Genomic DNA, 17,175 nt, shown 5'->3' with positions numbered 1-17,175 from the left:
GCCAATTGGGCATTGTTTAAATGCCACGGCCTACCTTAGCATTGTTTCTGACCATGTACATCCCTTTATGACCATCATGTACCCATCCTCTGATGGCTACTTCCAGCAGGATAATGCACCATGTCACAAAGCTCGAATCATTTCAAATTGGTTTCTTGTACATGACAATGAGTTCACTGTACTAAAATGGCCCCCAAAGTCACCAGATCTCAACCCAATAGAGCATCTTTGGGATGTGGTTGAACTGGAGCTTCGTGCCCTGGATGTGCATCCCACAAATCTCTATCAATTGCAAGATGCTATCCTATCAATATGGGCCAACATTTGCTATCAGCAACTTGTTGAATCAATGCCACGTAGAATTAAGGCAGTTCTGAAGGTGAAAGGGGGTCAAACACAGTATTAGTGTGGTGTTCCTAATAATCCTTTAGGTGAGTGTATATTACCTGCATCTTTAGACACAACACAGGCCAGATTCAAAACTTCATCTTCCAAAATTTGGCACTTAAACGCTAGCCCACTTCTGCTCTGTAGACACACATACACAATGCAACACAACAATAAACAGACATGGCACACGTCCCCTCACATACACACGGGTGTTACCTGCTGTCGGGCACAGTTGGTGTTGACGAGGGTGGCAGCGTGCTGCGGTGGGTATTTGTTTCTCTGGTGCTCCACGTCGCCGCCCTTGTGGAGCTTAGCGAACGCCTCCATGTCCGGGTTGGAGAGGCGGCGTGTGGAGCTGCCCAGAGTGTGATACCGGCGCTGATATTCTGCATCATCCCCACGCAACATCACAAGAACTGTATCTCTACTCTCTCTCTCTCTCTCTTTCTCTCACAAACCTGTGGGGTGAAAAAGCAGAAAGCAAATGTCAACAGCAGATGTTTGGCATGTTGGATCTGAATCCCAATTCACAAACTGCAAGTACTATGCAACATTAGGATTATTGCGTCTCAAATCATTGTATGCTGGTTATAAAACATGGCTGACATTCACAAAGCCTTTTTACACACACTATGTAGGATATAGACAAATCAAAACTGAATGAGATGAAGGAACAGATGTGGTAATAGAGGGAAGAGGAAGTCAGGAATGCAGATAAGAGACTGAGATGGAGGAGCGGAAATTGAGCGATGATGTAATAAAGGCTAAACGTGATAAAACAGGCAGGTTTTCTGAAGATTTTTGATTTTAAGATTTGTGTGTTGAGGATAAACCAGTGAGACAGCTGAGGTTTCGCACATGTTTGTTTACTTTAATGATCCTCGGCCTGTCTCTCTCTCTCTCTCTCTCTCTCTCTTTTCACATCTCTGTATAATAGCTCTATTAAGCTAAGAATGACGCCATGCACAGGCATACAGACCCAAGCGCTTAATCCATTACACAAACACAAAGAGATCTGTTTCTTAATTTCTGCACTGCATTAACATGCAAATTCACACACAGCTATAATACAGTACATTTACATTACATGAATGCTTTTGCATTTGCAATAAGCTTTATATCTTGAAAGACCCTGAGATTTAAAGCCATGACCTTGCTGTTGCAAGCTCCATTCTTTACCAAGAGAGCTAGCTCAATTAACTAGTTAATTTTTTATTATTTTACCCAAGCTTAAAGATTCACACTGAATAAGAATTTACTCAAAAGGCTTTCTTTTTGAATACATATGAATACTTTGAATTAGAGATGCACTGATGTATCAGCCCAATGCCATAAATAGCACGCAGTGTGAAAAGGCAAGTCGTGTTATAGTCACGAAAAAATTTGATTAATTTATTTGTGTCCATGGCATGAAATTCGTCTCTTTTTAGTGAGCACGAATGTCTTTTTCGTGTCACTCAGCACGAATTTCTATAAATAGTTTTTCGTCTCTCGTGTCATTTTATGTATTGTTTTCTTTTTTTCTATTTTTAAATCATTGTCGGTTGGGGTTAGATGTGGGGTTTGGGTTAGGATGTACTTTTATGTATTGGTTTCTACATGTTTTTCTTCTGCTTTTAAAACTCGGGGTTTGGGTTAGAAAAATGTAACCCCAACCCCAAGCGACAATGGTAAGAAAATATGAAAAAACAATGAGAAAACAATACATAAAATGACACAAAAAAGAAAGTCGTGCCACGGACATGAAAAACTATTTAAAGAAATGTGTGCTAAGTGACATGAAAAAGACATTCGTGCTCAAGGCACGAAAAAAGTTGAATTTCGTGCTATGGACATGAATAATTTAATAAAAGAATTTTTGACTATGAAACAACTTTCCGTGAGATCAGGCTGGAAAAGTTGTGCAATACATACACCAAATTTCAATTTTGCATGCATATGATACACCTCTCCTTCCCGTTCACTTAATATATCTTTAATATGTCTTTTTTTGTATTGGTTTCTTTTTTTTTCCGTTTTTTACCATTGTCGCTTGGGTTTGGGGTTAGAACAACTTTTTGTTACATAAAATGACATCCTAATTCAAACCTCATTTTAAATATAAGCAAACATAGTTTCAAAACAGACAAAAACATGGAAAAAACGATATATTAAATGACATCTTAAAGCAAATCCAAACCCAAGCGACAATGTTTTAAAAAACTGAACTCAAAAATTGAGAAACCAATACATAAAATGTCACGAAAAGATGCGCAGTATTAAGTGAACGGGAAGGGCTGGCGTGTATTGCATGACTTTTCACACTGCATGTTATTTATATGTACTTCATAAAATGGGTTACATATATCGGCCTATAACCTGTATGAGCAGATAAGCATCGGCCGATTGTTTAAAGTCCACCTATTTCATTGCTAAAAAACAAGGTTATTTTGTGCATTCAGTATAATACAATGTGTTCTCGTGGTTTATAGTTAAAAAATTATTTTCCACATATTGTAAATTTTTGTAGCTCCAGATTTCACTCTCTTTCTGAAACGCACATATTTGAAAAGCTCTGTGTCCCTGATTGGCCAGCTAATCTGTACGTTGTGTTGTGTTTGAAATGTGACGCTCCTTAGCATGTTTGAAAGATTCGCTAACAATGCAATGCTAACAGGAGTTAACTTACAGGCTTAGTCCAAGCGGCAGGAATTATGATAATGTCGGTCTTGTGTAAATAACCAATCCCAGGAAGTAAACTGTTGCCTACAATCCGTGTGTTTGTTGTAGTCCCAGAAAAGAGATTTACATTGGAGACACGATAATTGCATCATCGTTTACTTTGGTGTTTGTAGCTTTTTCATATCTATAACATGTACTAATACACACCTACACTGCAAAAACTTTCTTACTTAGTATTTTTGTCTTGTGTTCAATAAAAATATCTAAACATTCTTAATTTAAGATGTATTTTTCTTGATGAGCAAAATTACCTAGGAAAATAAGTCTATTTTTTAGACAAAAAAATAAGCGAATTTGTGCTTAAAACAAGCACTAAAAAAATCTGCCAATGGAATAAGAAAAATGTTCTTTAATTAAGTGTTTATGAAAAAAGTAAACTTGTTTCACTAGATTTTTTGCTGGTTTTAAGCACTAATTTACTTAAAGTATATAATTTTTTTGTCTGAAAACTAAACCTATTCCCTAAGTCATTTTGCTCATCAAAAAAATACATCTTTATTTAAGAATTTTTAGATAATTTTACTGAAAACCAAACAAAAATACTAAGTAAGAAAGTCATTTTTTGCAGCGTACACACACCAAAGGAAATGTAAAAACGTGAATTGGACAATAGGTGCTCTTTAATAACAGCAGGGCAGATTATATCCTGGCAATGAAAAGGGGCGGAAAAATGCATCAGAACTACACTTTTAAGATTTCATAACAACACTATCGGCATTTATCAGTATTGTTCCAAGTAATTGAATATCGGTATTGGCACAGAAATGTATTTTTGATGCATCTCTACTTTGAAATACTGAATGCTATTATCTGTTTTTATCCCAGTATGTGGTCTGATGCTGAGAGTTGAACTTAAGAAACCACTGAGGGTGACTTGGACTGAAGCCATGTCGGTGTGTAAACAGTCTATCTAGCTGAGCTAACACACATTTTCCCAGCAGTAGGTCAGGACGCAGATCACAGATCAGTCTGAGATGAGCAGACACGTACAGTACAGACAAACACTGTTTAATATTCAAAGCTAATTACAGATCATTTATTCATAATGCTACCTGGAAGAAACAAACAAAGGAAGAGTTATATAAACAACACGCCTGTTACAAAAGAGGTATACAGCAGTCCACTGACCTAAAAAAGGTTGTGGGTTCGATTCACATACTTATTAAATGTATACCTTGAATGCACTGTAAGTCACTTTGCATACATTATTTCATTGAAAATAATACACTCAGTTAATATTAAATGATTCTGAGTGGTGCTTTTGTGTGCAAACAGACAAACAGTAATGCTGATCTGAAGTAACAACATTTAAAGTCTTTAGGGAAACCAACCTTCACATCACAACAGCTGTGTCTGCATAATAAAGTGCTATAGAAGAAAGTATTTTATTATCATAATAATTACACACTTCACCTAGAAACCCTTTTCAATAACCAACCAGCACAGCTCTCCATTGACCAATCAGCAGCGATCACCTTTGAAACCTCTCAATTATTAATAATCAATACTATGCTCCACCCCCTTTATTTTAAACATCTATAATATCCCAAGTTTATTAACTATAATAAATGAACATCAGCTGAATTTATCGCATCTAACGTGTGTGTAAAAAAAAAGTTTGATTTTAACACACTTCTCACGCAGACACATAAAGCACGTCAGCCATGACAGGTGTCTCGACCTCCGCGCCCTCTCTGTCTCAGAGCAGGTATAAACGCTCAGGCGTAAGTGTCGAGGGATTCTGGGATTTCTCGGCTCTAAAATGGCCTGAAGATTAATGATCTCTCTTTTGGTGTCGGGATCAGATGAGAAAAGAAGAAAGCTGGGTGAAAAAGGGCTGGGAAGAAGGAAACAGGAGGAAGACTAGCGGAGTCATAAATAAAATGTAATGTACATGAACAAAAAACTGCAGTATACTTTAATATTTTCACTAAAACAAAACTATGTACTCTTTAATATTAAAAGATAAAGAAAGTGTTTAGACCTTATGATAAAATTCCTTGCAACTCTTACCCAAGGCCGTGTCTAGGCATAGGCAACTAGGCGGTCGCCTAGGGCGCCACCAGCTGCAGGGGCGAAAGAGCGCATATACATTTTGATTGCTACTTCACTGACTTGAATAAGTGAAAAATGAGCTCTGCAACAAAATTAAAGAGCACATATTGTCCAATTTACGATTTTACATTTCCTTTGGTGTGTAAGTGTGTATTAGTACATGTTAATGATATGCAAATGGTACAAACCCCAATGTAAATCTTTTTTTCTTGGACTACAACAAACACACAGATTGTAGGCAACAGTTTACTTCCTGGGATCGGTGATATAGACAAGGCAGACATTATCATAATTTCTCCTGACGTCAGAGGTATTCAGACCAATCAAAACGTACAGATTAGCTGGCCAATCAGGGACACAGAGCTTTTCAAATCTGTTCAAATAATGTGTTTTTAACCATGCAAACACGTTGTATTATACCTAATACACAAAATAACATTGTTATTTAGCAAGGAAATAGATGCACTTTAAAAATTAACTTGTGTGTTTAAGACAAAATGGACAAAATATTTAACCAGCATCAGAATGTATGTGTGATTTGCCCAAAAGCAGTTTTTCAAGACCCCAGCTTTGTTTTTCTCTACTTTACTCTGTTTTTAACCCATATTTTTTCATGATAATTGATATGTAATTATCAAGCAATGCACATGTGATCATTGTCCTAAAGAAAAATAAGCATGCAAAAAGCACACATATTTTAATAGACTTTAATAGACAATAAAAACAGATACATTTTTATTTTACAGCTTTATTGACTTTAATGCATTTAAGATTTGAGTGTTATATGATCACAGGATTTTTTAAATGTAATTTTGCATGTAAAATTGTATCTGATCTTGTTTGGTTGTTTGGGGGGGTGCCAGTATGGATTTCGCATAGGGTGTCCAAATGGCTAGAAACAGCCCTCCCCCTTACCAAAGGAAAACTGTAGTTTTGATCAAATAAAAAATGTATTCAGTGATGTTGAGATGAACTGAACTACTCCAAGCACAACTGAAAAGTTGAAAAAAATGTGTACGACAGATTTATTTTCTGATTTATTTCTGGTCTGGTAATCGTAAGATTGTAATTTTAGAACGCAATGAAAAATGCTTCTGCGGCCTTGGACGTGTCTAGCAGTGTAGATTATGACATCACAGTGAAGAAAGCCATCACTCATAGTAGTGCTATTAAATGTCCTCATGGACACAGTACACACTGTGATCTATATGAGAGCGTAAGAGAGAGAGAGAAGAGATCAACACAATGTACACAGATTTTTTTAGGACCACAGAATAAATAATTAATGTGAGAAACTCAGCACGTAACCACTATTGACAACTGATCCGAGATCAGCACCCCAGCTGTGTCCTCACACATTCACAGAAACACCTCAACTTGTGAATCTCATGATGTTACGAGCTGTTATCAAACGTATCTACTGTAGCAGGGATTCCCATCATCAGATTCAACCTTAATGAGTTGAGAAGTGGGAAAAGATGGAAAACTTGGACCAGTATCACTTCATGTATTGTAGCAGAAACATGGAAAGAACCTATATAAACATATATGTTTTAATATAGGTTTTTAATATATGTTTTTAATATATTTTCTATATTATATGTACATATATGCACCTATTTGTTCACCTATATATTAGTAAAATTATTAAAATCCATAGCTGCTAGGCAACATAAATAAAAGTCCAACCAAAGACAGCCTGAAACTGCAGAAGCCAGGATTCAAGGCCCCAATCTTCCGATCATGAGACAACCTGCTCTCTAATCTCACCACTGTTGGGACTTGAACACCCAACCTTCCGATCAAGAGACGATCCACTCTCCCATCAGCGCCACTGTCGGGATTTGAACACCCAACCTTTCCGATCATGAGACGACCCGCTCTACCATCTATGCCAACATGTTGTCGTCAAATTGCTTTTAACAGTAGCCATAAACCATTTTGTTATACAAGTCCTTCTTTTCCACTATCTTCATACAAGAAAGAATTGTCTTTGTAAATGTTTCAGGAAAATGTGTAGACATCATAGCTTTTCATCTCCTCTAATTGCCATGTCCATAACATGCCAATTACATGTGATACCAATTTCACGTGTTCGCACATACATAAGTTATTGCATTTTTTTTTTAGTTAGTTCTAAGTTATTGCCTTGATTATAGAAAATATGAGCTAGGCATCATGTATGACAGTTGCCAAAGTGAGATATGAGCTACAAAATGACCAGATCCTGCCATGAACTATATAGTAGACATATCTTGTATGTATAGGGCTTATATGTGTATAAAGAAGCAATACAGTAGACCTATATGGCCTGTATATGCACCTCAATTTTGCCTATAAGTGGCATATATGCAGCATATATGTTATCATATATGGGCATATACGCTGTATGTGCATATAAGCTGCATATAGGTTTCATATATGCGCATATATCCTCATATAGGTTCTTTCCATGTTGCACTGCAAAAAATGTCTTTCTCATTTGGTATTCTGTCTTGTTTTCATTACAAATATCTAAAAATTATGAAATCAAGATGTATGTTCTTGATGAGCAAAATGACTTAAAAAAATCTGCCAATGAGGTAAGAAAACTTTATTTTATTAAGTGTTTAAGTACATTGCAAAAAATGATTTTCAAGAAAAAAATCTAAAAATTCTTACATTAAGATGCTTTTTCTTGATGAGCAAAACGACCCAAAAAAATAAGTCTACTTTTTAGACGAAAAATATCAAATTTAAGTGATTTTGTGCATAAAACAAGCAAAAAAAAGTGCCAATGGGTTAAGCAAAAAAATCTTGAACATTTTTCTTAAGCACTAAATTCAAGAAATATTCAAGACAAATTTGCTTACCCCATTGGCAGATTTTTTTGCTTGTTATATGCACAAAATCATTTATATTTTTCATCTAAAAAGTAGACTTATTTTCTTGGGTTGTTTTGCTCATCAAGAAAAAGCATCTTAATTTAAGAATTTTTAGATATTTTTACTGAAAACAAGACAAAAATACTAATTGTTTTTCTTGAAAATATTTTTTTGCAGTTGAAAAAGTTAGTCAGATTTTTTGCTTGTTTTAAGCACAAATTCACTTAAATGTATAATTTATAAAACTAGACTTATTTTCTAGGTCATTTTGCTCATCAAGAAAATACTTCTTAATTTCTTAAATTAAATCTTAATTTGAGAATTGTTAGATATTTGTACTGAAAACAAGACAAAAATACTAAGTAAGAAAGTCATTTTTTGCAGTGTGAAGTGATGCAACTAGTACAAGCTTTTAAATATATTTTAAAAGTTTTTAGCAACCTGGTTTATCCAAAGCAACAGAAGCCAAGAGACATTTTATACCTCCTTAATCTTAATGCATTATAAAAATTCTCTTATTTCTTTCTATTTTATTTCTCCTAATCATTTCTATGAGAAACATCTGCGACTAAACTGAAACACAACAAAAAACAATCAAATCTCCTGAGCTTCTACCTCTAAACGATAAGATTTTCCCATGGCTGTGATTGCGTCAAAAATGAATGTCCCAGTTCTCCTCAACAAGCCACCTCCTGATTTAAAGTGTCATTGATGTCTGAGAATGAGCACAGGATTACATGTCAAAGTTTAATGCTTAAGGCTATGAGTAACAGTGAAGCTCGTTTTACCGACACTAAAGCGATCACGTCAAAGAGGAAATTAAACAGCAATCACTAATATCTCTGAGAGCACACAGCACCTGCTGGAAGGTGGAAGTCTGATGAGATGTTAATCAGTAATAGCAGATAAAACAGCAGGACATAAACACAGACTTGAAAGTAATTTGGAGGCAGAAATACTGAGCTTGAACTAATTCTGCAGCTAACAACATGCGTGCACACACACACACACACACACACACACACACACACAGTTAACTAAAGAGCCATGTTGCTTAGGGAAAATACTAAAAAAGTAAGCATGGGCTCTAAATCATCCTGTCTGTATTGTAAGTAATATTTTGTCATGAGACAAACTGACATCACACAAACCATCAGTGCGCCAAGATTTCTCACCAGAGGATTTAAATGAAGCACAAACTTTGACCCCCATTACTACATTTTCATTAACATCTCTCTCTCTCTCTCTCCTTTCTGTCTGTCTCTCTCGTCTCAGCAACGACAAAAATCCCATTTAACCTTTCACCTTGTGACAGATCACCCACTGGAGACTCTAAACAGTCAAAGATTGAGGATTGACACGAATGTATCCGTTTCCAGGGTGAGACGAGTGTCAGAGGACGTGTTTTAAAAGAATTATCATGCTATCTGCGTGTTTCATCAACAGTAAAACCTGTTACTCTGACCCCAATGTCACCTAGCGGTAATGATAAACATCTAAATGGCTGGATGTGGCCACCGCACCTTCTTTCATCTGCTGGCATTAGCATCCCACATACGGCAAAAAAATAAATTTCTCTGGCCAAAAAATATGTTTTAAACATGTGCTAAATACATTTAGTAGAAAGTAAAGCTTAATTAAATATATTTTTGACTTACATAAAATGCATTTTAGTTTTACCCTTCATATATTAGCACGTATTTCAAAATGTATTTCAGGGGCAACAAATACATTTCTAATTTTGCAACCCATACGACAAAAAATATATATTTTTTGCAAAAAATATATATGTTTGTATAAAATGTATAAAGTACAAGTATGAAATCACTCACCTAAAGGATTATTAGGAGCACCATACTAATACTGTGTTTGACCCCCTTTCGCCTTCAGAACTGCCTTAATTCTACATGGCATTGATTCAACAAGGTGCTGAAAGCATTCTTTAGAAATGTTGGTACATATTGATAGGATAGTATCTTGCTGTTGATAGAAATTTGTGGGATGCACATCCAGGACACGAAGCTCCCGGTCGGTCCACCACATCCCAAAGATGCTCTATTGGGTTGAGATCTGGTGACTGTGGGGGCCATTTTAGTACAGTAAACTCATTGTCATGTTCAAGAAATCAATTTTAAAATGATTTGAGCTTTGTGACATGGTGCATTATCCTGCTGGAAGTAGGACATGGTGGTCATAAAGGGATGGACATGATCAGAAACAATGCTCAGGTAGGCCGTGGCATTTAAATGATGCCCAATTGGCACTAAGGGGTCTAAAGTGTGCCAAGAAAACATCCCCCACACCATTACACCACCACCACAACCACCCTGCACAGTGGTAACAAGGCATGATGGATCCATGTTCTCATTCTGTTTACACCAAATTCTGACTCATGTCTCAACAGAAATCAAGATGCATCAGACCAGGCAACATTTTTCCAGTCTTCAACTGTCCAGTTTTGGTGAGCTTGTGCAAATTGTAGCCTCTTTTTTTCTATTTGTAGTGGAGATGAGTGGTACCCGGTGGGGTCTTCTGCTGTTGTAGCCCATCCGTCTCAAGGTTGTGCGTGTCGTGGCTTCACAAATGCTTTGCTGCATACCTCGGTTGTAACGAGTGATTATTTCAGTCAAAGTTGCTCTTTTATCAGCTTGAATCAGTCGGCTCATTCTCCTCTGACCTCTAGCATCAACAAGACATTTTGGTCCACAGGACTGCCGCATACTGGATGTTTTTCCCTTTTCAAACCATTCTTTGTAAACCATAGAAATAGATGTGTGTGAAAATCCGAGTAATTGAGCAGATTGTGAAATACTCAGACCAGCCCGTCTGGCACCAACAACCATGGCACACTCAAAATTGCTTAAATCACCTTTCTTTCCCATTCTGACATTCAGTTTGGAGTTCAGGAGATTGTCTTGACCAGGACCACACCCCTAAATGCATTGAAGCAATTGCCATGTGATTGGTTGTTTAGATAATTGCATTAATGAGAAATTGAACAGGTGTTCCTAATAATCCTTTTGGTGAGTGTATGATATGTATAAAATGTAAAATTTTGTAAAAAAAAAAAAAGTACATTTAAAATATATTTAATTTATATATTTTCAAACAAGTTTTATAACACAGTTTTTCTTCCAATGCAACATAAATATAAATGCTTTTTAATATAAATGCATTTTAAATACACAAAAAATATATTGATGAAAATTTTATTTTTGTAGACATATTTCAAAATATTTTCAGCACATATATTTTTTGGCCATTTTTTTATATATTTTGAAAATATTTAAAATTATATTTGAAAATATTTATTTTTGCCAAACCACACCTAACTTTTTGAAGTATTAAAATCATTCACTTATTGCAAAACGTTGCAATATGCACATTTGCAAGATTTTAGATTATTTGGATATATCTTGACTTGCACCTTTACTGGCAAACTTAAAAGCAAATCTAGTGAAAGCTTCTTCCTAAAATCCGCCTATAATATGAATGTAGCTTTGAAAACATAATTTTGGTGTCCCAGTGAACTGATAAACACCTGACACCAAGAAACTAAGCTGTTGCTGGGCAGATTTTTTTACGAAATGTTTTGTGGTGTTCTGAGGGCCGACCATCTGCTCCCCAAACTTTCTGGGTTTAATGCAGGAGGAGACCAATTTCTTGATTACATCCATCATCTTGTTTCAATTTTTCATAGTCCAGTCGGAGTGAAGGAATTTTGAAACCCAATACTAATAGTACCACTCAAAAACTCTAACGTTACATACAGATATGCACTTTAGATGTAGGGAAGACATTGAGGATAGAGAGAAACATGCCAACTGCCCAACATGAAATAAAGTCTGAATGGAAGGAATTGATCTTCACAAAGAGACGAGAGAAGTTGAATGTATGTAAATGTGAGCTATTGTAGAAGCTAAAGAACGTACAAGCGGTGTTTTAAAATACATTCACAGCTCCAAAAGAGTTAAAAATGTCCAAACAAGGAAAAGACAGAACAAGAGCGATTGAGAGAGAGAGAGAGAAAATGATGGAGAAGTGAAGCACACAGCCATTTACTCTATAGCACACAGCTGCAGGCGCCTTCAAAGGAAACTCTGTCCTGATATGGAAATCCATAATCCAAACAGTAATGAAAGAGGGAGAGAGAGATAGAGAAAGAGAGAGTCAGTCTTCATCTCTGTGGTGTCTTTACTGTCAAGAATGTGAAGCCGCATGGGAGGAGAAACCGTTATGTCAGATAATTGTCTAAACCAACGAACAAATACACAAAAACAACAAAGTACCACCCTTGTGTAATATAAACAGCCTACCGTCCTCATCCTCACTTACACAAGACTTTCATCAGGAATATATCAAGTAACTTGCATTACGTAATAATATTACTTTTCTAAAGTAACGAGTAAAGTAACGCATTACTTTTTTTAACTGTACACATTAATATTTTAGTTACTTTTTTAAAAAGGTAATGCGAGTTACTTTTCAGTTTAATTAATTTGATTTTAAAAAATTATAATGTACTGAATTAAACGGAACTTATACCACGGGCCTGTTGAATGCTTTATTCTGATTGGTTGAGAGATGTTCCATGGGTGTTGATTATTTTTCTGCGAACCGCACACTTAAGCTGTCAAATGTCTTAAAAATAGGCACCAGAGCGATGTTTGTTACCGAGCCCCTAAGGTCACATTGGAGTTTAAAAAAAACACAGGTTTAGTTTTATGTGCTCACGTGAAATTTTTATGTGCTCACGCGAAGCCTTCATGTGCAGAATTTTTTTTTAGGTTAAAGGAATAGTCTACTCATTTTCAATATTAAAATATGTTATTACCTTAACTAAGAATTGTTGATACATCCCTCTATCATCTGTGTGCGTGCACGTAAGCGCTGGAGCGCGCTGCGACGCTTCGATAGCATTTAGCTTAGCCCCATTCATTCAATTGTACCATTTAGAGATAAAGTTAGAAGTGACCAAACACATCAACGTTTTTCCTATTTAAGACGAGTAGTTATACGAGCAAGTTTGGTGGTACAAAATAAAACGTAGCGCTTTTCTAAGCGGATTTAAAAGAGGAACTATATTTTATGGCGTAATAGCACTTTTGGGAGTACTTCGACTCACCTGAAAACTCCGCTCCCCTTCTCACTCTCATAATGGGAGAGGGAGGGTGTTACTGCGCCGAGTCGAAGTACTCCCAAAAGTGCTATTACGCCATAAAATATAGTTCCTCTGTTAAATCCGCTTAGAAAACCGCTACGTTTTATTTTGTACCACCAAACTTGCTCGTATAACTACTCGTCTTAAATAGGAAAAACGTTGATGTGTTTGGTCACTTCTAACTTTATCTCTAAATGGTACCATTGAATGAATGGGGCTAAGCTAAATGCTATCGAAGCGTCGCAGCGCGCTCCAGCGCTTACGTGCACGCACACAGATGATAGAGGGATGTATCAACAATTCTTAGTTAAGGTAATAACATATTTTAATATTGAAAATGAGTAGACTATTCCTTTAATTTCGGGTGCTCACATGAAACTTTGAAAGCGAAAGTTTCACATGCGCACGTGAAAGTTTCACGTGACCACGCGATACTAAACGCGGTAGTTTCACATGAGCACGCGATAGTTTCACAATTTTTGTTCCATGTCCCCTTAGGGGCTCCGTAGTTTGTGGTAACCGTAGTATAAGAGGAATAAATAACTCTGGTCCTTTTAATTATAAGAAAATAATGCACACCCGCAGTGTTGGCACTCTATGCATCGCGGCTAAGTGGGAACAGTCATAGTCGGAAACGAAGATGGCAAGCTTGACATTTTTGCAACGGAAATATGCAGTTTCTGAATGCACAACTTCTCTGTCATAAAAACACCTGCAAAGCCTGAAAGAGATCAAGCCTTAGCCAAGTAAGAAAAAGTAATGCAAAAGTAACTTAAAAGTAATATAAGCATTACTTTCCATGAAAAGTAACTAAGTAGCGCAATTAGTTACTTTTATAGGAAGTAACTTAATACTGTAATGCATTACTTTTAAAAGTAACTTTCCTCAACACTGTAAATCACAGATCACCTGCAAGTGTGCATACATGAATCATCCTCCGATTCCACCCTGTACACGCTTATTCTCCCGTAATGTTTTTTTTAATAGATTACATCTTTTGCGTGGAAACTGGTTTTCACCATGAATATAGCCATAGATGCTGGAATGGCGTAAAGAAATAAATAAAGAAAAAGAAGAAATTGTATTAGAAGCAAACAGTGACTCTATTGCCAGAGATGCAAGAATAAAAAATGCCTGGAAAGCAATCAAAAAAGGTGCAATGAGATTGCTAAGCAAGTTTGAGGGGTGAGTCCAGAAATTCCTGCTGAAAACATATTATTAAATATTAAACTACTGTGTCCAATTTATATTGCAATACATTTAAAGTGTATATTAAAATCCCAATAATCCCAATTCCAAAAAAACTGCCAGACAAAATTATTTTGTGTTAACGGTGGCTTTTGCTTGAAAATACAGCAGGAAGAAATTGACAGATGGTTACATTTGGCACGTCTTGCTAAAGCATCTTTCCAAGCTGTAAACACAAAAGCATACAAAGATTGAATATGAACAACTTCCACTACAATTACATTTTTCTAAAACACCTCAGGTTTTTTGTAAGTGCATTACAACTATTTTATATATTTAAGTGTTACTTTTCTTTCAAAATATTTCCTAGACTTTAATCCCATGATTTGTGTCAGTTTTTTATGGTTAACTTTAAGAAATGTGTACTCTTGACAATACAGCTGACCCAGAAAAAGCTGTTTGTGTCGGGTGAGATCACATGACCTTTTCTCAGTACCTGTTTTTGGAGACTTTTGGCCGTAAAATAAATACATTTTGACAAACAGTGGTTACACACTGTTACTGACAGTCATATTAGTTATGTCCTGCATTTTAAGCACACTGTGACATTTCATTGTTGCACTTAAATTTCTAAGTTTACAGATTGAAATTACAATTCATTTCAACTTTCTTGCCTAGTGCGAAGTTGCTATAAAAAATCTAAATAAATATACACTCACCTAAAGGATTATTAGGAACACCATACTAATACTGTGTTTGACCCCCTTTCGCCTTCAGAACTGCCTTAATTCTACGTGGCATTGATTCAACAAGGTGCTGAAAGCATTCTTTAGAAATGTTGGCCCATATTGATAGGATAGCATCTTGCAATTGATGGAGATTTGTGGGATGCACATCCAGGGCACTAAGCTCCCGTTCCACCTAATCCCAAAGATGCTCTATTGGGTTGAGATCTGGTGACTGTGGGGGTCATTTTAGTACAGTGAACTCATTGTCATGTTCAAGAAACCAATTTGAAATTATTCAAGCTTTGTGACATGGTGCATTATCCTGCTGGAAGTAGCCATCAGAGGATGGGAACATGGTGGTAATAAAGGGATGGACATGGTCAGAAACAATGCTCAGGTAGGCCGTGGCATTTAAACAATGCACATTTGGCACTAAGGGGCCTAAAGTGTGCCAAGAAAACATCTCCCACACCATTACACCAACACCACCAGCCTGCACAGTGAGAACAAGGCATGATGGATCCATGTTCTCATTCTGTTTATGCCAAATTCTGACTCTACCATCTGAATGTATCAACAGAAATCGACACTCATCAGACCAGACAACATTTTTCAAGTCTTCAACTGTCCAATTTTGGTGAGCTTGTGCAAATTGTAGCCTCTTTTTCCTTTTTGTAGTGGAGATGAGTGGTACCCGGTGGTGTCTTCTGCTGTTGTAGCCCATCTGCCTCAAGGTTGTGCGTGTGGTTTCACAAATGCTTTGCTGCATACCTCGGTTGAACGAGTGGTTATTTCAGTCAAAGTTGCTCTTTTATCAGCTTGAATCAGTCGACGCATTCTCCTCTGACCTCTACAAGGCATTTTCACTCACAGGACTGCCACATACGGGATGTTTTCCCTTTTCACACCATTCTTTGTAAACCCTAGAAATTGTTGTGTGTGAAAATCCCAGTAACTGAGCAGATTGTGAAATACTCACAACCATGCCACGTTCAAAATTGCTTAAATCACTTTTCTTTCCCATTCTGACATTCAGTTTGGAGTTCAGGAGATTGTCTTGACCAGGACCACACCCGTAAATGCATTAAAGCAACTGCCATGTAATTGGTTGATTAGATAATTGCATTAATGAGAAATTGAACAGGTGTTCCTAATAATCCTTTTGGTGAGTGTATATACAGATGTAGCGTCAATCATGTGTTTCTTAAATACTTTTCAAATCAAGTTGAAATTGTAACTTAATTTGTTAAGTTAAAGTAACATATATGTTGATTTAACAAAGGTGCTATTTTTTTACATTGTGCATATTAAAACAAAAGCATATTTTTATTCTTTTAATTGTAGCATTTAGTAGAGTTATATTATAAATGCAAAAATTGTAGCGTCTGTACTCAGACAGTTAACACATTACTATAATCCATCTAACCACGGGTGGTATGCACATGCGCCTGACTTCTTAATCTATTCAGTCTACAGAGACGCAGTGTGTCTCTCAGCTCCTATCATCGGCTTCCATCCTATCTCTCCTGACACTCATTTACTCCTCAGACGAAACCCTCATCCCTCACAACCTAATTCAGATTCCTTCAGCAGGAGGTGCAACGTTACCTCAGCTTTGATTTGAGAGCTTGTTCTTGCTTTATAAATCATGCAGAGTTTATGGGCTTTTGTGTATGACTTTTATGTATTTTGCAAATGTGCTAAAAGAAATGATTAAAAAATCTTTTTACAAATGTAATTCAAATTTTAAAACTTTTAAGGGCTATTGACGATATAGGAAAATACATTTTTATATCCTTCTTTAATAAGCACATACTGATATATTGATGTTACCATTCACCTAAAAATTGCTTCGTTAACTGTCCCTCAAGTTGTTTCCAACCTGTAATTTTCTTCTAGGGAACATTTGAGTATTTTTGGAGTATGACAACCCTTGTATTGTATTGAAAAGACAGAACATGTGCTGAATATTTTATTGCCGTTTTTACAGAAGAAAGAAAGCCATACAGCTTTAAAACATCATGAGGTTGAGTAAATGATGACAGGACTTTTTTTGGAAGGACGACTA

The 17,175-nt window shown here is 36.3% G+C and overlaps 1 protein-coding gene across 8 annotated transcripts in view; it reads right to left on the bottom strand.

Moving 5' to 3' along the window:
- srcin1b (SRC kinase signaling inhibitor 1b) overlaps positions 1 to 17,175 on the bottom strand; it is a 52,127-nt gene that overhangs the window by 30,001 nt on the left and 4,951 nt on the right. For 7 of the 8 annotated variants that reach the window (XM_055182170.2, XM_055182168.2, XM_055182169.2 and 4 more), the window contains exon 2: positions 607 to 848. The exons of the other annotated variant lie outside the window; for it this stretch is intronic. In XM_055182170.2, coding sequence (XP_055038145.2) covers positions 607 to 798 — 192 coding nt within the window. In that variant the 5' untranslated portion in view covers positions 799 to 848. The remainder of the gene's footprint in view (positions 1 to 606; positions 849 to 17,175) is intronic. 8 annotated transcript variants of the gene reach the window in all.

This window comes from Misgurnus anguillicaudatus, chromosome 25 (assembly GCF_027580225.2).
Source record: "Misgurnus anguillicaudatus chromosome 25, ASM2758022v2, whole genome shotgun sequence".
Taxonomy (NCBI): domain Eukaryota; kingdom Metazoa; phylum Chordata; class Actinopteri; order Cypriniformes; family Cobitidae; genus Misgurnus; species Misgurnus anguillicaudatus.
Note: the sequence above shows the minus strand (reverse complement) of the source record. Positions and strands in the feature narration are given on the sequence as shown.